The sequence below is a fragment of the Prinia subflava genome, chromosome Z (assembly GCF_021018805.1).
Source record: "Prinia subflava isolate CZ2003 ecotype Zambia chromosome Z, Cam_Psub_1.2, whole genome shotgun sequence".
NCBI lineage: Eukaryota > Metazoa > Chordata > Aves > Passeriformes > Cisticolidae > Prinia > Prinia subflava.
Window position 1 is genome coordinate 80,868,597 of NC_086283.1, and position 27,279 is coordinate 80,895,875.

General features: G+C 39.1%; 1 protein-coding gene across 3 annotated transcripts in view; it reads right to left on the bottom strand.

The window, feature by feature from the left end:
• The window catches only part of KIAA1328 (KIAA1328 ortholog), a 176,367-nt gene that overhangs the window by 83,816 nt on the left and 65,272 nt on the right, over nucleotides 1-27,279 (bottom strand). For all 3 annotated transcript variants that reach the window (XM_063423521.1, XM_063423520.1, XM_063423522.1), the window contains one exon: nucleotides 20,796-20,923. In XM_063423521.1, coding sequence (XP_063279591.1) covers nucleotides 20,796-20,923 — 128 coding nt within the window. The remainder of the gene's footprint in view (nucleotides 1-20,795; nucleotides 20,924-27,279) is intronic.

Below are 27,279 nucleotides of genomic sequence, written 5' to 3' on the forward strand. Positions count from 1 at the left end.
CGAAGGCAGCCGATCAGGAGTGCCTCCCCCAGCCCCTGCACATACAGTCAGTGCCAGCTGTAGGCCAATTAAACCCAGCCGCTCGCAGGTGTTCGCAGAAATGACTAACACAAAAGAAATTCGCACTTCAGAACTGCAATATTTAAAAGCTTTGAGGTGGAACCAAGAAAGATAAAAGCCCGAATTAAGTTTATTGCCACCTTGTGCTTCACTCTAATGCAGGTTTTGAACAGGGCCTCCCATTGGTATTAAAACTTGGATGAACATCTGCATTTAAAATACAAGAAAGTGAGCACGTGAAGTGCTTTTAAAATGCCAGTTGCCATAGTAGATGGGGGCTTTAGTATATGTTCATTTATTATTATAGTTGTACAGTGATATGGTAAAATATATTTGCCAAGTGGGCAATACAAGCTTAACTCTAAGTCAACATAATATGCTAGATTGCTTAGATTTTCATAAATATTTTTGGTGCTTATTTTCCCTAAACATAACTCTCATTTCCCAAAATAACAATTTCTTTAATTTTTAATGAGAACAAAACCATGGCAAGATCTTATCATGCTCTCTTACGTTCAGATTAAAAACCACAAGAGGGGATAAAAAGGGAATGAGAGGCAGCCCCCTAACAACTCTCTGTGTTCTCTAAGTGGTCGAGTGACAGGAACTATCTGATAGTGAATTCTTTCTCTCTCTCTACAGAGCAGCAGGCAAAGTATCTGTAAAATGAATTTCTCTATGTGGTCCTATACCAAAAATAAGTATACAAATTAACATCCAAATGTCTTTAATTCCCATGATATGTCTATTAAGCAGCAATTCTCCATAAGGCTGTTTAGCTATCCAAACAGCAGCCTAAAATTATTATCTCTATAAGCTTTCCATAACTTATCACTGAGTTCCTCTGAAAAGCCATTAATTTTGGCCTCTCTCTATCTTGGTCTCGCAGGAAATATTCTGCAAAGGGATGTAATAAAAATGTGATTTCTGCCATCATTTCATTAAAATTCCCTGTTAAATTTCTATCTGAACAGTGTACATAATATAAAAAAACTCAAGGCTCTTATTAATGGTGCTGTTCCTTATGATATGGACTTTAAAAAGTAATGAAGACCATTTCTTACTTGTAAGAATATTGTTCATTTTTCATTCCTATTAAAATTTAATCTGGAAGTTGTTTAAAAATGTTTAAGTTTCATTACATTTCAACATCTTAAGAAGGGAAAAGAGTTAGTAAGTTCATGAGCAGGAATGCTGTCACTCATCTGCCTCCTCCACTGATATCTCAACAGTAAATCACTCAACCCATCCATGACTCAAGATACCCATCTGCAACACTTTACTACTTAGCAGTCTCACAAAAGCACTGTGAGGTGATGTTTGCTGATATCTTCAGCTCCATGGGTGGAGGATGATAGCAAAGAGGAGCAAACTGCTTCCTCCACAGTACCTCTGAAGTTTTGGGAGAGAGTTTTTGGAGGTTTTTATTGGTGGTTTTGGTGTGAGTTATTTTGTTTTGATTTGATTTTTGGAGGTTAGTGGGTATTTCTGGAGGATTTAGGCAAGCTGAAATCAATGCAAAAAATTGTAGGCAATACACAACAAAAAACGCATTAAAAGCCACCAAGTGTTCAATATGGGAGCATTCTCAGTAAACACTACTGAGATGCAACCCCAAATTGCCTTTTAGAAACTGGAGAATCAACCTGTGTAGAGTGTTAGTCTGGTTCTCAAAAGTGGACACCATGCAGCTTTTCCCCACAGCAACAGCAGGTTACTTCACATTTTAAGTTTCCTAGAAGGAATGAGTGGTCTGATTTTCAATGGTCCTTTCTCTGCCTCCTTATCTGTAAATACTCAGTGGTAAAACACAGTTCCACCCACCTGAGTCAGTGTGCTGCAAGGGCACATCCCTCAACCAGCCCAAGTCAAGAGAACGAGACATTGTTTTGCGGCAACACTGAGTTAAATGAAGAGACAGTAACCCACCAAGAAAACTAAAATTAAACTATCAGAACTAGGGCATGCATCTCTTTACAAACACTGTGCTTAAGCACTTTCTACAATCAGGTCTTTTATTCAGGAGTTTAATTTTAGATATCCAAGTATAAAAATTCTGGCCCATACATTTAATGGAAGAGTGCAATTGCCAAGCTGAGAATGTTAAATCTAATTTTAGGTTTTCTTTGCGCACTTGTTTTTTCACACGATTTCTGCAACTGAATAGGAAAATATCTGTGATATTTTCTGGACTGTATTCACAATACTCTATTTAGTCATTGCATGTGGTATAGTCACAAAGCCTACTCAAAACTGAGTTGGAGCTTTTTCATTATTGACAGTGAGACCAAAATTTAATTTGAAGCAGTTGAAGTATTTTCTGGGGATTTTTTTTTTAATTCTAGAAAGAGTTCTATTAAAAATAATAGTATATTGTAATCTGCACACATTCTAAATTAGAAATTATAAGTTCACTGAAAGTCTTCATTTTAGATCTCTTTGTGCAACCATCACGTAGTTACTGTGCTACAGGCAAATTTTTAAATTGTCTTCCTCACAGAGATAGGCTCATAACAGCAATATATTGATTTAAGCTAGTTTCATTACTACTAATGCTCTGCTAAATTTTAAAGACAATGCAGTATTGAACAGAATAATGTGTTCTATTAATAAGCATGCTATTGAAATACTGAGCAGATTTATTGCATTTGGATGTTCAAATAAACACTAAGATCATTTTATATATATCATCTCCTGCCTAAAACAATGACTGAAATGGGATTTGATTTAAAAAATAATAATAAAAGCAACAAAAAATTTTTTGAATAATTAACCAATGGATTTTAATCAAAAATAATATTCTCTAATCAGACATGGTGGGCCTTGCTTAAAGCAGTATTTATTCCTTATTCTCATGGATAAAAAGGACCTCTGAAGGCAATGTCTGTAGCAAAAGTTTGAGGAAAGAAGTTTAAAAGGAGATTTAAGGTCTGTTTTGTAAATGAAATAAAGAAAAGATGGCAAAACTTTAAGTTCACACTGCACAGCGCTTGGCTCTTGCACACATACTTAAGCTGGCTCGGGAACTAGAAGTTAAGTATCCATGTCAGTGCAGTATCTGCTTGAGCCTGCTAATTAAGCTTGCTGAGAAGAACTAATTACTGATGCAGCTCTACTGCTTCTGGGAGCTGAGCTAATACCACTATGTGGTACAACATATCAGCCTGTTCAGGGGGTACCTCACCAAAGCAGGGCACAACCATGCCCTCAAGTAATTCATTTCTGATAACAAACAACAAATAAAGATCCTGTTTCTTCACCAGTGACCCAGCATGTGATCTCCCACAGGCCCTCTCCTCTGTGCCTCATCTGCCACATGCAGAAAATGCTTCTGCAAGACTGCCTGAGCAGGGAAGGACTTACTGAAAGACAGGAAAATAAGCACCTTCTGAGCACTAGCTTAACTGCAGCCAAGGGTTTGCACACACTGAAATCTTCTTCATTAACTCTGCTACAAAGCATCCTCATTTCCTGCATTGTTGACTGCCACAAATATTGCACTAAGTGCTCAGGTTAAGAGAGAACACTTGAAGCCATTTTCCAGCGCAAATTTGAGCTGCCATAAAACATTTTCTTCCTATCTTGCTCTAGCAGTTCTCCATAAGAATATTGTTAAAATTACATGGGAATCCAAGCTGAGGGGGAAAAAAGCAAGATTGTAATCAGAATAGCAAGCCCTGCTAGGGCTAACAACAACTGCCAGTTACTACTACTGCTAGAAGATAACAGTGAGGCAGGCACAGAGCACCACTGTGCTCCCAGCAAGCACAGGGCAATATGCTCTGTGGTCATCCTTGTCTTTCCATCTCTGCTATCACCACTACATATTTTTCTTTCATTTCTCTGTTGCTTGCACCCCAAACCATAAACTGGACAGGACAGGAACTCTGTTTTATTTACATGGGCAGTACCTTTCTAAATTACTCCAAGATTGATGACTGTGGCCCCTCCATTTTCCCACACCTCTGCAGTGACACCAATAAAGCAAAATCCGCGTTTTGTTTCTAGCTTACTACAGCAGTTCACATAACCTGACAGCTCCCTTGGCTGTCAGTATATACATCCAGGCTCAGGACCCTGTTGCTCAGAACACCACCAGACTGCCCAGACAAGAGCCTACACAGAGATGTGGGCATCAAACTGTGCTTCTGCAAGATCATGGCAATGGGACAGAAATCTCTATCTTCCTTTAGTATTCATGCCATACATAAAAGAATGGAGCTTCAGTTTCTAAACACTAACACAATACAAACAACTACACTAATTTTTTTCAACCTGCCATTTCTACTTACACATGCTGCCTGGCCTACAAAAGGTTATGCATATAAAATTGTTAGGTTACAGTTATTATCTTCTTAGAAAGAACATTTTAAGAGCATTTGAGGAATGAAAGCGCTTTTTTGTATTAATATTTCAGTAAAACTACAAGGGTGTAGTACTTGCTTCTGATGTATGAAAAACTAATTTCAATTCAGTAATGCAGCATAACTGCAACACCAAATCCCAACATGCCTCCAAAATCTTAAAGATATGAAATTAGGCCACAGTCAGACCCTAACCCAATCTTCACTAGTTCAGCAGCAATCTTCCACTGCCTAAACAAGCTCTCTAATCATGGCTATGTAGGAATCTCTACACATTAAATCTCTACAGATATTAAATCTTTATAATCCCAATACTGATTAAGTGTATTTTAAAATGTTCCCAACAATTATTGTCATCACAGAGGACCTCTCATTGACCTGTGCTGCATACTTTCTACTGTTCCTCTAATCATTTTATTCCCTACCCACATTCTCTCTACAGCTTACCACAAAAGCATAAAAGCCTTTTTTTAATTAAATGATCTCATCTTTGATGGACAGTTGAACTTGGCGAACTGAAGACACCCGCTGTGTAGCAAAGGCACATACTTACCCTTACTTATGGAGTAAAGGACAGTTTCTTCCAGGTTTTAGAGAAATATCAACTCTGGATCTCCACAAAGCCCTCTTACCATGCACTTACAGATATTCTTCACAATGCCTATCTCAAAAGATTACCCTCTCAAGAAACAATAATCTGGATGAATTCTTCTTCTCATGGAGTATCTACTGAGATAGCCTTATCATAGTTCACAAGTATCAAGAGCATACTGATGCTATATCATCTCCATGTTTCTACCCTTTGTCTTTTTCTCATTCTGCTCTTATATTCTCATTTCACCCATTTACTGTTAATCTTCAGGTAACAACTTCTGTAACAAACACGTTACAATGCATGTTTTAGGTAAACATTATGTAAGCATCACAACTCTTCTGATTATTTTCAATCATTCTTAATCTATATTGGCTTACCAAGTAAAGTATTTGTCGACTACTATGCGCCCTCTTCTCAATTATGTCCTAAACCAAGCTTTGAAAACTAAGTTGATAAAAGAAATAAGGATGAAGTACCTCAGGTTTCACTAACATAGAGTCTTTAGCTATCACTCAATATCCTTCCATCCATTCTTCTTCAAAGGATCCACCCCTTTCAGCTGACATGATTCAATACTACTTCCTATGCCCCTAACCTTTTTAAATAACTGTCTGGAACAATGATGAAATTAACCTTACCAAGTGCTCACTGGTCATTAGTTCACTGCCTAGCCAGCACCAGTACCTGGTGCCAATCCTTTAGTTTCCATGAACAGGCACAGTTTGGTCACATTACTGCACCCTCAGTTTAATTAAATGTGAAAACTTACATGTTCTGGGCCAAAATGAGAAGCAGGGCTCAGAAGCATCAACCTGAGGAATCTAACACAATCTTGATAGAATTTAAATGGTTTGCCATTTTGCATGAACACTTCTTAAGGCTATTTTGTATCTCAAAAATAGAAAAAGGACAACAGATTTGATTCACCCAGCCCAACTGTTCTTATTTCAATAGAGGACTTTGGTACAAAGGGAGGAATGCCATTATGAATCATGACAGTGCTTTGTTCTTGTGGTTTTCAAACACCGAACTTGAAAAGCTTTACAAGAGCTGGTGGGAAGCACTGTTGACCTCACTGTACAAATACTGAGCTTAGGCACAGAAAGCTGAAGTAATTATCCAAAGGTCACAGAGTGAATCAGTAGCAGTTGCAGGACAAGGAACCACTTACATTCACTCCCAAATTCCGCCCCCTCTGCAAGGAAGTTGTAAGTGTAAATCAATAACTGAGGTCACCAAAAACTTTCTGCATGCAGATCGCAGCCAAGTCACCCTCAAAGAAAGCAATGACAAAAAGGAAGGTGCTTAATGAATTTTTCAATGGTCCTTACATAAGGATACAGCAATCCAAGAGGAGGTGAGAAGACACTCACTCTGGAAGCCCTGTAACAAGGCTGCAGTGACAAATCATTACTCCCAGAACACTGCTCAAGGAAACGTAATGCTGCCGTCTTCCAAATGCTGGGTTATAAAACCTTTCACATATACAATATTTAAAACCATGAATTACACCTGAGAATGTATCCAAACTTCTAACAGTATCAAGTCATATTAATGGTTATCTGTTTATAGGTCAGAAGGGCAGTAAATTACTGCAACAGAAAGCAGTAAAGCCACATTGTATCCAGTTGTGCTGTTTAACAGGTGATAGTGAAAAGTAGGTGATGCATGGAAACTTCAAGTTTTTATAGCTCCTGCCTCAATCTATATTCACTTATATAAAGATGTCACATTTTTAAACATTTAAAAGTCAAATTGTCTGGAGAATAGATCCATATAAAATTTATTTTCAGAAACTGATATTTAGCCTACTGCTATCAGAGTTGATTGCTCTTATGTATAAGCTTTATTCAAGTTTCCACAGGTTTGAAAATACAAAGACTGACATTTCAGATGCCATACTCAAGTGTGTCATTAACCAGAAATTGAAATGGGAACATTTCCACTTTCTCAGAAATACTCTGTTTGTTAGGATGATAAGTGCATTAACTGTTTTTGAATTTTTGTGAAGCTACTAAATATGACTCTATTTCAACACAGACAGGAAGGGGGAGTCACAATGGCAAAAGAAAAATCCTAAATTGGTTCCTTACCCAGCACAATGTGCCCTGAGAATGAAATAGTTTCAAAGCTCTGCCAAAATAGATATTTGTAAGTGGCTAATAGCAGAAATGTTTTATTCTGTTTATGTCAAAGACACGTTTGTCAGGCGCTGGACAGCCAGACAAATCAGGGTCTAATTAGTTCAGTCAATTCCCTCAGTTTTATCCTTTCAGTCTACACTGAGTTATTAAAGCATCAGAAATAAAATGCTACTGAGACAGCAATAAGGGAAATAAGATGTCAGAACTCTATTAACAATGGCATTTTCAGGAAGCAATGTAAATAGAAAATCAAATTTATGCAAGAAATATATATCAGTAAGTAATACTTAATTTAATCATGCTGCATTTATCTTCAAAGCAGCTTTCATATCCAACCAATTTTTAAAAAAATGCTTCAACACATCAACATTGTGACTTCTTTGGAACAGTGACCATCATTCAGATTCAAATTCAGATGCCTACCTCATACAAGAGGATATTGGTCTCCAATCCAAATAGTACAGTTATACAAATAACAGTATGTGAGTAATAATTTATTCCACCCTCGACATTTAGCCAGCTCAGAAAGAACGTGTGACAGTGAAGCAGTTGCAAGATAAAAAGAACCAGAAAATGCCACATTCAACTGAAATGACAGGAAATATCTAGGTAGACAGAATGTAATAAATTTGGCAGACTTATGGGAGTTTAATTGCCCCTTTGTGAAAAGAGATAAACACATGTAAAAACTGTAACTGTGAGGACCAGTTTCTGGGAGGAACAGCTTTCTGTTAGAGGTGTCTAAATCTTCATTACTTGAATCAGACCACCAGAGAAAGGAAATTTTCCCGACCCACAATGGTGATGGTTGTGCTGGCAGCAGCAGCTCCCAGCTCTGCGCCCAGCACCAAGGGAACAGTGGCCTCCTGCCCCAGAGTGCTGTCATATGTACCCACTACTTAGTGGCCTTACAACAGTTCATATCTGCTAGTACACACACTGACGTCTTTCCTACTTCATACAGCATCTGCAACCCAAATAACTGAGTCCTATTTGCTCCCAAATGTTCCCAGAATGAACCTTTTTCCTCTCCCCTACCACTGTGAAATAGTGCATCTTACTGTGATGGCTGGCAAGTTCCACTTCAGCTCTCACTCAAGTCATTCTATCCATCAAACCATGATATGGAGAGATACCTCACTAACACGGAGAAAAAAGATTGGTGATTACACTGAAAGTAAGAAGTTTTTCCTGGGCTTCTGATACTTTACAAAATGACCAGCCCTCCACTTTACAGTATTTCTGACATTTCAAAGTGTTTTTGTAATACCCTTAAACTTTTATTTCATGTTTATTTTAACAGAAGCCTTAATCTCTTAATTCAGTATTTTAACTTGCTTCTGTTAGGGAAAACAGGGTTAAAAGGGAATAATGAACACCTCTAGTCTTGCCCAGGTCTGTTTGCCCATCTGCCATTTGTTCCCACACAGAAGTGCAGACTTATGGGTCCAAAAGGTTGAAGAGAAATTAAAAAGAATGCTCAAAATGTTTATTAATTTTAAGAGAAGATGTAAGTTCAACATGTAAAAAGCCTTAATAATATTTCTGAAAATCAACAAGCCAGACCAGAAAAAAACCATGCTCCTGCTTATTACTTAGGGTTGTGCATTTCACATGCTGTGTTGATCATCTTAGTGATGATGCCGTCTAATCACTGAGGAAAAAGTAAAAGGAGTATCTTGATGTTTCATAAAATATAACAAGGACTTCAGAAAGAAGGTGGTTAGATTCATCTAAACTGAATCATCTGCTGAATTTGAGTAACTTTCCACAGGTGCCTCACACTTTCACTCTTGCCATGTCCACAGACACCCAAGACTGACTGACATTGCTGTCACTCACCATTAGAAAGAAGGAATCAGGGAGTAACTTTCCTATATGTACATGTCCACTGAGTTACATGGTCTGACTGACAAAGCACTGAAAGGGAAAAGCTGCAAGTTTTCAAATACTTTTTATAAAGCAAACCTGTAGTCCTCTACATTTACCTCTTTTTAAATAAACACACTATTACCACAGTGTTTTCAATAAACTGTTGTAATAGAATTAATCCTTAAATAAACTGATAATAAGAATACATAGGGGTGTGTCTACATACTAGAAGACTCCAGCATCATCATCTTTTATTTTACTCACAGAAGCATATACTCTCTATTTCAGATTATGTGATTCTTTTTACTTCTGATGAATAAACATATCCATGAAATGGATCATACAATATGTGTATCTGCCTTGTATCATACAGCATTGGAGGAATGAATTTTTCCCATGCTGAGTACTTGTTTTTCCAACCCAGCACAAGCAAAAAGATTACCTTTTTGCAAGAATTAACTTATGTATGAAGAAGCCCCAGGCTAACTGAGTGCTCCTTACATTACCTCACAACTAGACCAACAATTCAACTCAGCATTTACACAGCATTTTAAATTCATCGAGCTTACATTCTCTAACAAACACTCGGCATCATCTCCTATTTAAAGAGCAACAAACTAATCCAGAAAGGAATTAAATAATTTGATGACAATAATAATTTGTGATACAGTAACAGAATAGAATTAGATCCCAATTCATCTACTTGCCAGCCCTCACCTACCTGGGTAGACCACAGTAGCAGTCCCAGCTGTACACTTGCATGTAGAATTCTCAGAGTCAGCACAAGTAATGAAAAACATTAATCACAATTTCTCAAGTCCCTTTAATGATATTCCCATGGAAAAAAATGAAAAACAATGGCCTAAATATTTAAAGACCTTTTTAAATGTGTGTCCGAACTCTCATTTCTGCAAGTAAAAAGGACTGCCTCCAGACCTACTCCTGGCTCTGAAATATCTGACACTTGGAATCTACAGTAAGGGCGTAAGACAAGATTTCAAAAAGCTAACATCAGCTGAGTAACCAGAATGTTCAAGTTGTAAATAAATAAATAAATAGATTCGGGACTTATTTCTATGTTAGGATTTAGAAAAACCAGGAAATACTATAGTCACACAACCAGACAGATCATTATATTCAAAGCTTGCTTACATGTATCAGTTCAAGTGGGAATGCTGAACTTGTGCTCATGTTTCAGCCATAGGTTTGTGTCTTCAACAGGTGCTACACATGGGTTTGCTAAAAAAGAGGTTACTTACAAGTCAGTCTGTGTATTAATTTACATGATGTTTGCACATTCACCCAGGAACACCGAACAGGTGGCTTTCTGCAATGGCCCTGCTGGTCAGAAGCAAGTCCTTCCCACATGTATGCTGATATCAGAACACCCCTGTGCATCCCAGATCCTCCATCCCTCTCAACGTCAAAATCTCCAGGGACCCCAAGGAAGTGTGCTCACACATAATGCAAAAGTTACAGCTAAAAATAATCTTTCTGTCTCCTTCAATCCCACACCTATATGTGCACACTCATTACAAAGGACACTTTCAGATACACCAAAACCACAAATGACAAGGAGTCCCAGAGCTGAACAAATTCTGAAGTATAAGTATTCAAAAAGAAGTCACATTAACTGCAAAATGTTACACTTCATATGAGGGGCATACGGATCTCTGGAAAAGAAATGGTCTCCAGAGCTGTCACTTAATATCCAGATGAGGGACTTCAGTTGCTCACAGGCCCTTGCACTCCTGTGCTCTCACTTAATGAGACAAGTTCTCCAATAAGATTTTCAGTCTCATTTTCTGTAACCACAAACATAAATGGTTCCTGACCAAAATGATGTTCTCAATATGACTGTGAATAAAAGTTTTTCTCCTCAGGTTTAAAAGTGACAGCGTGCAAGAGTAGGTCCATAACCTAGTCAAGAAAGGACCAAGGTTCTTAGAATCACACAACCATTTAGGTTGGAAAATACTTCCAAGATCACAAAGTCCAACCATTAATCCAGCACTGCCATGCTCACCACTAAACCACGTCCCCAGCTGCTACATCTACACAAAATCTAAATGCTTGCAGGGATGGTGACTATCACTTCCCTGGGCAGCCTGTTCTAATGATTGATCTCTCTTTCAGTGAAGAAATACTTTTTCATATCAAATTTAAACCTGTCCTGGCACAACTCAAGGTCATTTCTTCTTGTCTTTGTTACCTGGGAGAAGACCAGGTGACCCCCACCTGACCTCCTTTCAGGTCATTGCAGTGAGAGAAGGTCCTCCCTGAGTCTCCCTTTCTCCAGGCTGAGTCTCTGCAGCTCCCTCAGCCACTCCTCCCAGACTTGTGCTTCAGACCCTTCCCCAGCTCTGTTGCTCTTCTATGGACACACTCTAGCCCCCTCAGTGTCCTCCTTGCTGTGAGGAAACAAAGCTGAACATAAGATTCCAGGTGTGGCCTCACCACTGCCCCAGCACAGGGGGATGGCCACTGCCCTGGTCCTGCTGGCCACACTATTGCTGACACAAGCCATTGGCCTCCTTGGCCACCTGGGCACACCCTGGCTCATGTTCAGCCACTCATAACCAGCACCTCCAGGTCCTTTCCCACTCAGCAGCTTTCCAGCCACTCTGTCCCAGCCTGGAGCTGCAGAAGTTGTTGTGACACAGGGACAGGACCCAGCACTTGGCCTTGTTGAACCTCACCCCACTGGTCTCAGCCCATGGACCCAGCCTGTCCTGATCCCTGGGCAGAGCCTTCCTGCCCTCCAGCTGACCAACACTCCCACCCAACTTGGCACTGTTCTCAAACTGACTAAAGGAGCTTTTTAGTCCCTCATTCAGATCATCACTAAAGATAAAAAACAGGCCTGACCCCAGAACAGCACCCTGGGGGACACCACTAGTGACTGGCCTCAGCTGGATGTAATTCCATTCACCACTCTTTGGGTAGGGACATCCAGCCTTTTTTTTTCCTCAGTGCACCCATCCAAACTATGGACAGCCAGTTTCTCCAGGACAATGTTGCAGAAGACAGAGTCAAAAGCTTTACTAAATTACACACAGACACCAGCTCTGGCCTAATCCACCAAGCAGGTTTTTGTGAAAATTCCTCTGAAGTTTTAGAGCAGAGACATTCATCAGATGCATCATAAAACTAAGGTACTGATGTTCATCACTCAGCTCCAGAGAGTAAGAGGAGTTTTTGAAATTACACACCAGAAAACAGAAGACATCTTGAGTGTTTCTCTGGTCTGCTCCAGTCAATAGAATTGCTATCACTTATGGAGAACAGATGGGGGAAGATATAACATGGAATTAAATGCATCTATTAAAGATTAATGAGAAATTACTTTATTTCAAGGCAGAGACCAACTTCAAGGAAAACCAGACTTCCAAGAGGGGTCAGAGGATATAATTTGCTTTCTCGTGCTCTAAATCTTAGTAAGTAACTCAGTCAGCCTGAGAACCCATGCATATGTGTGGGTAGCTTTGAATACTTATGTTTCAGATTGACCATCTTCTTGCACAGACAGCAGAAACTCATGTATTCTTTTCTCTGTTGATGGTACTGTGAAACCTCTTTGGCACATGATAGCACTGAATGTCCACTGAATGATCTGTTTCTACCCATGTTCCAAAATCTGAAATTATACAAAGTTTCAAAATGAAGAACAACGTGCGTTACTGGAACTCGGAGAAACATGTCAGACATTTTTTGGCATTTGCCATAAATAGATGGCAACCAAAAATTGTTATACAATGATATTTAATGCATTCACTACCTCAGAGACAAGCAATCATGCTGCTGTCAACCAAAAATCACATGCAATGTATATGAAGACTTGCAGTAAATGCTGCAGATGCCTGGTCTGTGCAGATGACACCTCACCAGTTACATTCTGCTTATATAAGGAGATGAGTCCAGCTGTCTCAAAAACTTAAGAAATTTGTTCTATGGTGGATAAAATCCCAGAAGGAGACTTCTTACACATTTCAAATGGCAAACTGCACATAGGAAAAACTTTAAGTCCAAACTTTTTTGCAGCTCAAAATGAAAGACTCAAGCTAAATCTTAGGGTATTCAGAACTAACTCGAAAAGATATTTCTGCAGGCAATCATCCTGGTACAGACAGATAACGAATTCCCACCTTCTTAGCTGAAAGAAAATTACACCCTCGGCTCTCATGAAAAATCTTTCTGCCATACAAAGACCAACCTTTAGTGCTCTGAACTGATAATCACCTGGCTTTCATTAAATAAAGACACTTGTAATTAAACAACCTGATCAACACACAAAAATGTGTGCTTTGCAGGCAAGAGATGGCAAGCAATTTATCTTTCAATATAGTAATCACTTATATCACACTATCTGTAATCTACAGTGATGAATAAAGGTATTTAGATTATGAAATACTAGATGAGTTACAGACTGTATTCATTTCAACAGCAAGAAACAGCAACTCTAACTATTTGCATATTCAGAAATAGGATTCCAGTTGTTGGATCGGCCCAGAAACATTTTCACTTTGTACCAAAATATGTTCTCACAGGATGGTCTCACTCTTGAAAGGCTGGTGAAGAGAGAATACATAACAGTCAATGCAAAATTCAAGTTGGATGGGAACTGTGCTGGTTATCTGGTCTACACCACACCAAAACAAGGCAAGCTTCAAAGTACATTAGGTTCCTAGTTCAGCTGGGTTTTGAAAACTCCCAGCATCGATTTTCCTGAAGTTCAGGAATGTAATGTTAATCATAACATGAAGGACATGCCACACTTGGAGGAATCAGACACATCTAAGAACTGGGAACTGTTGAATCAAGAATATAAGTACATGAGAAACTGATTTTCAAGAGTCTCAAGTTTTGAAAAAGGCTAAATGCTGCTGAATCAAAGGGCACATGCATAGGTCAAATGGACTATACATCAGTAGTGACAGCATATGGCTAGGCAGTTGGTACGCTTGCACTCCCAATGACTGCCAGGTAAACAGGTAACTCCACAGAGTGATGTATAGAGCAGAATTTTCCTTCCTCAAGGCCTGTAGCATAATACAAAATCCTTGACGGCAAGTGCATTCATATGCAGCCTTGAATCCACTGAAGCCAGCCTTACTCCCACTTCAAAGTGAGAGGATGCTGGTGAGTATGGCCACAATTCACTCTCCCAAGAGCCACTACAATGCTAGACTGGAGAAACTGCAATATCAGATCTAAGAGTTTGCAAAGTGCTTCTCAAGGACAGGCAATTCTGCTGTAAATTTAAATTCTCATTTAAATCCAGAGGTGAGTACCATCAGAAGCCTACAAAGCCAAGAGGCTGTTTTGATCTTGGAGAATGGAAAGGAAGGTACTGTCTTCTCTCCAGATTTATCCCCCAACAGAAAAATATACACTAGAGATGACTGCTCACCCAAGGAAAAGATTTCCATAGGAGAGACAGTTTTTAAAGCTAAATTGATGAAACTGAAAGAGACATATTCAAAGTAAACAAAATGAAAATATCTTAAAAGACACTAGAGACAAGGCTGATTAAAGACTGTAGAAGAAAGAGATGGTGAACTGGCACAGATCTCAGTTAAGTGGTGAACTGAGTGAGCTGAGAGGGAAGTGCTTATCGTCAGGAATACCATGTCATCCACATTAAAAAAATGGAGTGGGCAAGCCAAACAGTTCTACTGTGGCACACATTCCACAGGATTGAGTGTGGGTGGAATTCTGTCGTGAATGCTAGCAGTGCACAGGTATCATAATACTGATATTTCCTTTTTGCTTAAATATTAATATATATATATAATTTAATTTCATATATATATCATTTGCATTCCTGCTCGATGTTAACATCTTTTAGAAAAGACAGGTAAATTAACTACAACCTACTATCTCAGAGGTAAAAGGAAAAAAAAACCATTCTTTTTCTTCATGCTATTACAGGGTAGACTATTCCAGACCACCCTACATTTGAAATATCATTGCTTATCACTTTGAATGCCCATGAAAAAGTACCCAAAACCTGACACTCTCAGTAAAAAAAAAAACAAAAAAAAAAAAAAAAACAAAAAAACAAAAAAAAAAAACAAAAAAAAAAACAAAAAAAAAAAAAAAAAAAAAAAAAAAAACACAAAAAAAAAACACCCACAAAGAATGAGGATAAAAACATGATCTCATTTTTACAGATAAGAGAGGCATAGAGAGAGATCAGAGGACTTGCAGAAAGTAACACAGGTAAGGCAAGGCAACTCCTGACAGTTACTCATGCTAAAATTGTCTCTGTCTGGCCTTGTAAAATTATTCCCATACCCTTGAGTCTCTAGTCAAATTAGTTCTTTATTTATTATCCCAATTTTCAAGTATCTTTCAGATAGGCTCATCCATTGTTCCCATACAGCTGGGTAAACAGACAAAGTCAATTCTATAATGAAGGTTTACCTTATAGCATTCAAAACCCTTCGCATATGTGGGATATTCTTTTTCCTTTAAGCAAGCTAAGAATGTATTTAAAGGTGACCTGTGCTGAAAAAAAATGGATCTGGGGAAGTTTGGGGACAATCACAAAAGAAAGGCTTCTGAAGATTGGCACATTTCAGTATCTTTTTCAAAGGAAAAAATTAATAAATCAAATAAGTAATGCTTGAAGCTTTAGTATGTAATCATCCTTATTAAGGCAAAAAAAAAAAGGGCAAGAATCTTAGTTGCTAATATCAAAAGAAAACAAGGCTTACTGGTTTTTGCAGATAAAGGCTTTTTTTTTGGAATTTACTATGAAGTGCATTCAACAAATTTTAAGAAGTGATTCAAGACAAAAAGTAACATTATTTTAAAAGTTTTTAAAGAAGCACCTTCCCAAAAGGCAATTCTGTTAGTATTTTACCGTATGTTCAAAGCAGATCGTGTCTTTCAGGATGTTTGCATGGTGCTTAGCATTGAACAGTACCTCATTCCTGATGAGGGCCACTGGCAAACCCCAAAAGACAGGGCAGATATCAGAACACAGAAGGAGAGGGGAGATGATACACCACTGAAAACAAATTCTTGATAATCATTTCTGTCTATAATCCCACTCCATATCCATGCTTCTTCTACACAAGGAAGAACTGAAGCCTCACACACACATACAAGAATCTCTGTGAACCAAGGGAATTAGCAGATGTGTTGGTAATCTTACACAAACAAGAAACAAATGCTGTCAGGTGTACTTGTAAATTCAGCGATTAACATTAATAGGCAGTGCTAAGAGTACAGATACTATCTTTCCTTAAAGTGATAGAGCTCGAGAACCCCAGTTCTGCAGAAACTCAGCTACCTATCCAACTTTTGTGCCTCAAGTCCTACCCTACACTGCAGAACATCTACAGATTCATCAGCCAGAATGAGCCAAATCTAACTGGATTCTTGCCACTGTTTGAGATGGCAGTGAAGTGGCAAGTATATAAACTAGGTCAGACATGATTACCTAGAACAAAGGCAATTTTCTTTACACGCTTCTGAAAAGCGTGAAAAGCTTCTGAAAATGGCAAAGACTGAATATTTGGGTGCTGCAGAGACTATATCCAAAAATCATTTTTTATAGAAAAGTTTAACTATATTTTAATATGAATGATATTTTCTATTAACAGCAAACCAGAAGCCTATTTTTCAGTAGAGCTCTTCCTTTACCAAAGTGCTATCTCTCTGAATCTGAGTCAACTTTAGTGACCACTTTAATATTCACTTTACAATTAATGCTTCTTTTTATGGGTTGGTAGAAGGTAAACCAATTTCAGTTCGGCTTCTAGGTATTGAATTTATTATAAAAAGTTATGTACTTAAAACTCCTATAATGAAACCAGAGGCATCATGAGATATTAACCTAGAGTTAATGCTGAGAAGGCCAGTTTGAATAATTCAATTTATGTCACCTTAAGTATCTTTTCAAATGGAATTAACTTTATCTCACAAAAAAAAGGAAGTTCCATGTTCCAGTCACTGATTATTGACTCCACGAGAGTTCTGACTTAAATCATCTTACCACCATCTTCCCAGCAATTTTATTTCACTGTGACCAAGATGCTTCTTTACATTTTGAGGTCTCACTTTCATTACAAAGAAGTAATATTAGCTAAGAGGAAAACATGGTTTCAGAGTTACTGCTATCATTAGGTGATACTAAAACAGACAAAAATAAAAGTTAACACCAAAGCATCTGCATTAGTTCAGTACAGCTACAAAACAGGACTGCATTTCAACCACATGCACACAGCTACTGCAGTCATTTACGTCCTATAGAACTCTACCTCTTTTTAGAACAATGCCATCAATGTTTGATAACGCTGCTGTTCTCTTGACCTGTTAATTGTCTTATTCTGACAGAAAACCCAGCATTTAAACACAGAAAGGAGATGTTTCCAAATACCTATCTAAACACCTATCTAGGCCCAGGGGAAAGTGACAGCTCATGATCCGAACTGTGGTATGGTAAGAACGAGGGAGGCAGGTGAAAATCAGAAGCAGGAGGCTTTAAGATATAGGTGTAGCACAAGAAATCACTCCATACTAACAAGTAAGAAAAAGAGTGGGAAATGAACAGAAAAAAGACCAGGTCAAAACAGGCAGAACAAAAAAGTTCTTCTTTTATGGAGTACAGCTGCGCAGTCTGTTATTAGATGGGTAATGCAATGTTTGGCTCTCTCAGTTAAGGGATGAATTTTAACAGGAGTATTATGAGATGTATACTTATGCTCTTGTGATTTGTTCTCCACATAGTCCCCTTTCCCCTCCCCTTTGTACTGTGGACAGCCTTGGTAGCCGGGGCATTTGGGGACAGGGCTGGCTTGTTACTAGGAGGTGGGGCATGGCAACACCTGACCTCCAATCAAGTTGCAAGAAAGCAGTCTCTACCAATGGATGGAAGAATTGACTGGCAGACTTCAGAGAGGGGCCAGGGTTACCTGATGCAACACCAGGGGTATAAAAGGCAGAGCAGCTATTTTTATGGGTGAGCATGTGGCGGCTTAGTTCCACACTCCCAGTGCGACTCCTTCTCCTTATTCAGTCATTTGTTATATTTGTTAAGGTTTAATAAACCTTTGAAATTTTAAAGTGAGAGGTTTGTTTCTCACAAGTCCAATGTTTCTGCAAGAGATGGGAAAATCAGAACATCATACATTGAAACACAGAGACCCCGGTACAATCACCAGTGTCCTGAAATAGGAAACACTGATTATGTCTCCCAGATAGTTCTGTGAAGAGAAAACTATGTAGCACGCTAGTTATATTGCTTTAAACCCAGACATATCCAAGATTTCCTTAACCCAGACAAAATCAAGTGAAAAGATTTCAAGTGGATCTAGATTTAAACAAAACTCACTAAGACTTCCATTGTCCTAACATTTAAATAAGATTGTTCTTGTCAAAGTCCACCTTAAAACAGAAAGGAGAGCACAAAAGCTTCAGTGGGGCAGAAGGAACTGGCATGGGCGGTACTTGAAGAAGGAGTAAAGTGTTCTGCATCTGTCCTCTTCCAATTCCTTCCTCTCAAAAATCCCTCTCTGCGGCAGATCCCGTCAGGCAGACAGAACAACGCTGGCCTGAACTAGTGTGTTAAGCCAACACTCAAACAGAACAAAGAGAGACCCATCAGGATACTAAGCGGTCACAGTTCAGGTATTAAAAGATGTGTGAAAATAACATGCAAGTCCCATCAAGAAGCAGCCCAGTGACCCTTCTTGGATTTCCCAAAGCTATCCCGTGAAGGAATGCCTGAGGGAAAGAACTGACAGAGTGGGACAGTCCTGCTCACCTCTTCACAGTTTCTACACTGTGAGGAGAAATACAGCACAAAGTGCTTGTTTGGGTGAAAAATGGTAACAATTTATAAAGCCAAATACAAAGAATGAAAAAATTGAAGAGGAAGGCTAGAAACATCAGAAGCATTTTGCACACTGCAAGAAAAACCAGTTGAAGCATGTTTTGACAGGTTTTTATCTATACCTACAATGCTTTGCACACAACAAGAGGACTAGGGTAATTTCAGACTTGCTAAGCTGGAGCTGTAGAGTATGTAACCATAAATGAAATGTCAAGGCAAACTTCGATATAATATCTGAATTTGCATTTGTGGACAAAAGTACCTGTAAGTATAGAGAAAAGAAATAATGGAAGCAAAGATGAGCTTGATAGAACTTTGAACATGAAACCAGAAAACAATTTTAAAGAAGTCTCTTGTATGTACTGTTAGAGTGATTAGGAAGACAGAAGATCAAGAGGAGATGAATCAGGATTGTTGAACTAATTTGACAGTCAGTGGGCTGAAGGTTTCCTATTATGTGCTTCCATGCGTTTATCCTATAGATGTTATGACATTGGATCCCTCAATACTAAGGGCTAAACCCAGTATAGGATAAATGTATTTGAAGCTGGAAGGCTAGAAATTAAACATTCAGGGCAAAACCTGAAAGAAGGATTGGCATCACCCAAAATACACAGTGCTTTTGGACTATATGGACTCCTCTGGACAATTTTCAATGGAAATCCCCAGCAAGTTGCCAAACAAGCAACAACACAGACATCATCCATTCTGGAGAGATAGTCTTGTTTTGAATTCAATGCCATTACAAAAATGGATGGCAGATGATATAAACACAAAAGAATGAAAATGAAATGTTTATAAAAGGTTAAAAGCCTGACAAACAGCTCAAGATCTAAAAATGTTGGACCAAAAAAAGAAAAAGCTAAAAAAACCCACAAAAACCCCCCCACATCATCAGGACAAAAGAAACCCAAACAACATTCCTGATGCCAATGAAGTTACTTACAGAATATTCCTACCTGCTTCCTGAGAGAATTAAAAGACTCCTTCCTGCACAGTCTCCTGAGAAACAGTATCTGCTGTATAATTCTCACAGCAGGGAACCACTGAGATGCCAGAATCAGGCCTCCTTTCGAATACTTTGTGCTGATGACTTTACTTCTAGCTCTGTTATAAATAAGCCTTTAAGACTGTTCCTGCAAAGAGGGGATCAAGGGCATAACCTCTACAAAAAGGCATGGTCTTAGGTAGGATCGATTCCGGAGATCTGCAGATGAAAGCTGCTACCAGAGAACAGCAAGCAAGAACATGGGGTAGAGCACTTGCACAGGCAGTCTTCTTTTTCAGGTATAATCTGCCACCAGCAGGGATGCAAACTGAGCACCTAGCTAATAGAAAAAATCTCAGGCAACAATGTTCTCAAGGCTTTGGTTGCCTACATCTGAGAAACATTTTACCACTTAACATGTATCCCGAGTCAACATTTTCTGGTTTTAACTGCATACAGAATAATAGGTCTTCTCTAAATACCTCAAATCAAAGGAGCTGCTTTACAGACTTGAGAAAGCTCTTACTGACCAATCACATCACCTGTAAGGCCCTTTTCAATCATCAAAAGCCACAGTGTGTGAAACGCTATACCTACAGTGACTGCAATTATTTTCCTATTTAAATAACAGAACAGAAAACAGACGCATCTTAACTTTTTCCTTGGCAAAAGTGTGGGTTCCCATGATTCCTACTCCATTCCAACCATTCACCCATTCACCCATTCCATTGACCCAAACCTTGTCAGGGTTTTTCTCCTTGTTTTTCTCTTTGTTTTCCTGCAATTCATGTATTAAGGCAAGGACTCATGGGAAATCAATCCCAAAATAGTATTCTGCACTTTATGATGTAAGATAATACACTCACAATCTCAAAAAGATGTTTTGACAAGTTCATTTAAAAAAATGAGATGGCAAAAAAGACCTTACCGTCTGCTCCTTTTCCTTGGCAGCGCTGAGTTCAGAAAGGGAGCGTGACAGTTTTTCTTGTTGCTCAGCCAGGTACTTCTGATAAAGGCTCAGAAGTTCTTGGCATTCTCTGTACTGCTGCTGCAGAGGTGAGACATCAGAAGTTAAGGGAAAAACACTCTTTAGCGAACAGTTATAGCCAAATATATACCAACTTACTCTGTGTAAATCTGATTTAGATCCATAACAGTTCAATTTAAAAACAGATACCATGTGTTTGAGTAGCGCCTAATGATGATAAATCTGCCAAAAGATGAATGTTCAAGTACAACCTTCTTCCTACTCAGAGTGGAAAAAGAAGAATCGCACCAAATTCTTTTATCATTGGAAAAGGGACAGCAGCAGGAGGCAGGTAATGACATTGTTTCTGCTGGAACAACTACAACCCTCTTATTCATATTCAACAAAGCCAGCCATTACCACTGTTTATTTATAAATAAATAAATAGCCAGCCAAGTAAGTAAATAGTCCATTTTTAAGCACAGACATCGATTCACAAGCCCACATACCCAAATCCAATCTCTTTGCTTGAGTGCCAATGGCTCAAAACCCCACAGTCACAGATGCAGTGCTACAGGCCTTTTACAGACCAGCAATAATTTTTGGACAGTAATCTGGAGAAGCAGCAACTGTGGTGTTTGCAAGTATATTAGCAACAGTGTCCTGCCTTGCTTGCAGCATTGAAATTCCAACAGGAGATAAAACTGCTCTTCACCTGTCATTGTGTAATTCCCTCCCTTGCTCATGTAGCATGGTAAACCATTTATGCTCCCCTTTCTCCCCCCTCACTTTTAATTATGCATGCAGATGGGATAAGGGCTCGCTGTCCAAAGAGATTACTCTGAATAAATACTTTAATAACAAGTCACTGCAATTAAGGTAGGGAACAAAAACTTCTTCAATCTTTAAAACGGTGTTGAGTTACAGATTTCCTTAACATTTTTATGATCTAATCATTGCTTCTGGGCAAATTCATGTTGCAATCACTTTTGCCAATCATGGCTGCATAAATAACTCACTGCTTTGTTATTCCCTGTTATGACCCTAAGGGGTTTTTTTTTGGTTTGGTTTTGTTGCCTTCCCTCCTCCCCCCCCCCCACTTTCTTCTTACGCTTTTGCAGGAGGGGTGGCCTTGCCAGGGCGTCATTTTTGTTGTTGTTTGGTTGGTTTTCTTTCCTTTAAATAAAAGCCTACTGAGAGAATAAGCAAAACATTTTAGGATGGAATGGAAGATTAATAAACCCCAATGCTTAAATCAATCAGGAGAGCTCTCATAACACCTTTGCTCAGCACCTGGAAATATGGGAGGGTACAAACAATGGTCTTAACAAGCTAATTGCTTTCCAGAGCCAGCCTGCCTGAAGCCAGAGCTATTTTACATTTCAGTTCATTTCGTCAGAGAGCACCAAAAGGCTGAAGTGATTTGTGGTGGTCTCAGGAGTCTCTGCCAACTATGATGTATATAAAAAGAATTTTTTATTCCAGTTGTAACCATAGGCAGTAATGTTTATAGTTGGTGAACATATTAGCCTGGACGCAGGGCATGAATTTTACTCTAGCAAAAGCCAGTTCATTTATACAGCCTAAGAGTTAAATGTCGGTATTTGAAGACAAATTATAGGGAAATTCATTTAAATCCATGTTATGTGGCAGAATATAAAAACGGACAATCCTATCTATCTTGATCAATTTTTTACAGCCCTCTTAATTCACTTTGCTTCCAGCAACCCCTTCCCCCAAAACAGGTTTTGCCCTCTCCTCTGTCTGGCAAGCAACCTGCTGGCACCAGAAACAAGCACCCTAAATAGCCTTGGGGCACACGAGTGATGGCCAGGCAGCCATCCTCACTCTTGCCACAGTATGAGTATCACTCCTATTGGAAAGCCAGGCAAGACTGCCTGCACTGCCAGGCACCATTAAAATATGCCCCATTTGTGTTTTACAGACTGCAGAGCCCTCACGGTACACATGATGCCATCACTTCCTCTGTGTGGCTGCCAAATTTATTTAAAATTTTAAAAGTTTAAAACAGAACAAGCAAAATTAACATTAGCAAAGTATGCAAGCTAATCCTGATCGGCCAAAGGCCAGCTATGTGATCATGAGTGGGAAGGGCAATAGTTCACATGAGCTTGAGTGGTGGCCAAGATGTCCCTGAAACTCTTGTGAGATTTGGTCAGCCACAGTAAAACTTGGGGTATTAGAAGATTAAAACCTTGTTCATTCATACAATCCCTTCACATTAGCCAAAGCATTGTTAGAGCCACCACAGTCTAAGAGTTTAAAGCCCTGCTTTGCTTACTAAGTAAACATTAAGCCTCAAATATGAAAAAAGAGTTCATTTTTTTTAACACACATGCAAAATAGCTGAAAGTACGGTAATTCTCAAAAGTGTGCTGGTACATTTAGTGCAGAATATCTTCTTTAAAAAAAAGCCTTAATAGTAGATACACTCTCTCATTCTATTGAATTTTTTGCTACAAGCAGCAAGATGATCTTTTTTCTCCTACAAATTAGCCAGACAATACACAACAGTTCCACAAAAGTATTTAAGTTATTCAGATATAACAAGATCATGCATCTACTAAGGCAGTACAGTCTTTGGGCAGACAAGCACGTTATAAATATTTTCATAATCTGCTTTTTAAAAAGTTGGAAGGTTGAAAAAATACTACAGGAGAAGTCCTACAGATTTGCATTCCAAAAAAAGTAATATACCTGAATGGACACATTTGGTAAATCTTCATGTGTTCAGGAGCACAAATATTGGATTTGCAAGATGTTAGTTACCTGGGAGAAGTGGTACTTGGCATTTCACAGAATGGTAGTTTTATGTCCAAGAAATATGTATTTGAATGTATTAGAGTAATACTTTTTATGCAGTTTATTAGTAAAGTATCAAAATTGTATGTGGAGGGGGGAGATAAAAAAATAGAATTAGAAATGCAGAGGCTAGGATTTCAACAGTCACATTTATGTGTCATACTGCAAGTACTACATATTTTGTAGAATAAATTAGTTAATTTTTTCACTGAATGTAAGTCAAAGAATTAAGAGCTCATTTATGCCTCTTAACAGATAATAATCTCAGTGGAGATAGTTTGCTTTGAGAGGAGGGGCTGCCAGCACACAGTAGTGACACACTTACAGGAGCCAGGAATGGATGTCCAGGGAGCCAGGCAGAAAGCAAAGAGCTTTTCCTTGGGGTGAAGCTTCACAAGAAGGCACAGCCAACCTAATGGTCAGCTGTTTCCAAAGATACTCTCCACTCCATCCATCCCACTTCACCCACTCCTTCCATCCACACCGGCTCTGCTGCCCCCCAGATCCCTCACTCTAAGCCTGAGCAAACTGTCCCAGCGAGGCAAAAGGACAGCCAGGTACAAGATCTGGCACGAGGCAAGCAGAGGGAGTGGAGCTGGGAGCAGAGGATACCTCTTCCAGCAACAGTCACCTATCTGGAAGTGTTTATCCACCTTGCAAAGTCTTAACCCCTTCCTCCAGTTGCATTCTTAATCCTCAGGCTTTTAAGTCTGCTCCATGGCTACCTCAACTACTCACAGCTTACTCCTTGCTGAAATGCTGCTGTCAGCCTACCACAGACTGAAGCAAAAAAAAACCCTACAGTTCCTGCTTTCCCAGAATGTGGGAGGAGAAGGGCCAGTCTGTAGCACACCCACTGACTTCCTGTTCCCAGTTCACTGTTTCCACTGCCACTCTGAGTAGAAGTGAAGCCTAGCTTAGAATCTGAAGTGTTTTAGTTCAGAGCATCCAGCATCTACCTAAGAAGCTCCTGAATTCTTGACATCAGCCTCCACATGCTTGTGCAAGCAATGTTCATGCTACAGCAATTCAAACAACTACTGGTCTCTTCAGTCCAGGTTTCCAAATGAAGCCAACATCAGGTTTGATGAGGACTATTTACCGAAATTTACAGCCATGAGGACTATAGTTACCAAAACTCTGTTTTTCTTGTATCGCTTTTTGTAAGAGAGAAAAAGACAACCAAACCAAAAGACAGGCAATCTTCTCCTTAGAAAGAAGATTTCTTTAAGGGCCTTTATCTTTTAAGAAGACACATTTAGTTTTATCCCACTTTATTAAAAGAAAAAAATAAATTTAAAGCAGCTTCCAATCACAGCAAACTGAGGCTGGAAAAAACTTTTCTAGAATCTACTAGCGAGGGAAGAGAACACAGCTAACTAGATTCTTTGCAATCAATCTAGTAACAAAGGCCCTTCTCTATTTTCAGAGTGTTTGTGAGAACTCACCACCTGGTGACATTTTCCTCACTGGTTTGCCAAGAGCATTTTTGGGACAGGCAGCAGCTCTACTGTTCCCTTTTTACACATGGGAAAACTGTCATGAGGAGTCTTTGGGCACGTCCGAGCACACAGGTGCAGCCCAGCAGCCCCGCACTCCTCAAGCCAGCTCCAGGACATGCGTCTTGCTGCTGCAGGGTAAACTAGCACAGCTTAGGCACAGCACTAACAGACCAGATTGATCTTGCACCTGATTAGCTCAGAGTCTGAGTTTGCCTGCATTCACCCATGCAGAAAAGCCCTAATAGACCTCACAAGCCTCAAACAAGATGCCCAATGATGACTCATTCCTGTAGTCCCTGCCTGTAGCTTCAGCTTGGACTGTCCTTTCACTCAAGGCTGCATTCTCTGATCCATGGCCAGAATAGAACACAGGAGGCTGAATCTCCATCTTCAGTCACCAGATGCTGCAGTCCCATCAGCCCTCATATCCAATGGAAGACTCTGTAGAGACTCAGAGCTATTACAGAGATATGCAAAGATGAATAAAGCAATCAAAGGAAAGAAAAAGTCAAACACACACAAATTAGATTGGAATTTAAATCAGCATTAACTTGAACTCTGTGGTAAAGATACAAGAAACTTTCTGTGATGTGATGAAGAAAGTTTTTTGACATGTGCAATCACAACCCAGTAGCCACAAAGCACTGGTCTTTTTAAATTCCTGCTTAAGGACATGCATCTAGAAACCTGACTGGTTACCATCATGTTGGCAGTTTCAGCAGACTCAATTCTTTACTGCCTCAGGTATTCCCTTGAAGACAAATGCTGTGAGAAAAACTAGACAAGGAAGGAGATGCTGAGGAAATGCCATTGACAGTGCATGGATGAAGTGACACTAAGCTCTGATAGGTCTCTGGTCTCCCAAGAAAAATCTACTCTGATAAATTGCAAGCAGACCTAAGCTTGTCTGCAGGCTCCCCAAGCAGGTGTGTGTGCCAGAGCCATTCAAGGAGCCGTGCACAGTCCCACCAGCACAGCATCAAGCACTACATGCCTAATCTAACTTATCTTGCTTTGATGTTTTTGTGGGGTTTGTTTGGGGGTTGGGTTTTTTCTGGCAGCAATAGCAACACTACAAACTTCCAAAATGCCACTGCCCTGTGGCTGGCACTTGAAGAATGTCACAGCGAGCTCACAGCTGTTTAACAGAGACACCACTGCATCCATAACTTTGGCACCATGTACTACTACAACATTTCACTGTACAGTCAATAGTCCAAAAATTACTTTAAAGAATGCTGCAAGAGTAAGAAAGCATTTTACCAAACTCAGGCAAAGGCTAAGACCCATGCAGCTGGGTCTTCAAACACTCCCTGTAGCTACAACTAAAGATCAAGCTACATTTTAATGCTCATAGTACACAGGAACCAAATTCATAGTCTGCAGAGCCCCAAAGATCCAAGACAGACTGATGGCAAATTCCACTACAAGTGTGTTCAGTTTGAAGTGTACCCACACTTTTTTTATGCATCACCCAAGCATATATTTTCATAGTATTTTGACATGTAAAGCAATGGGGTTTATTTTCTGCCTTAATATTTTGCATATCAATAGGAAAGAGATACTGTGCCTTTTGGGAAAGAAGCAATACGTATGTCATTCTGATTTCCACCTGCAGGCTTTTTTCTTCCTAACCAAAGAAAGGATTAAAATAATGCAGCTTCAACTACTTACATATGAAAAGTCATATGAATAAAAATAAACTGCTGGTATTAATGAATTAACATCTAAAAGGAACACTTTAAAATATAAACTAAGATATTCTAAGCTCTTTCCTTTAGCATTTAACAATTACATACTTCATTGGAAGCTGACCCACGTTTAATTTTAAAATACTACTTGTGTTTAATACATACAGTCCTGTGCTCTGACAGTCTCATCTCAGAAGAGCAACAGGACTGCATTTTAGAAATCAGACTATCCAGGCACAGATCAAAGTCAACCTTAATATGTTTCTTCTGCTTTTAAAATTAAGAGAAATAAAGCGGTTTGACTCTATGTGAATCACTGTTCTGAGAAAGGGTAGAGACTAGTAACTTCTATGAAGGTTTATTATCTAAACTCTGAAGTTGCTGCAAAGACTGAAGGTAATAAAATGTTTTATGAACAACTCCACTTTG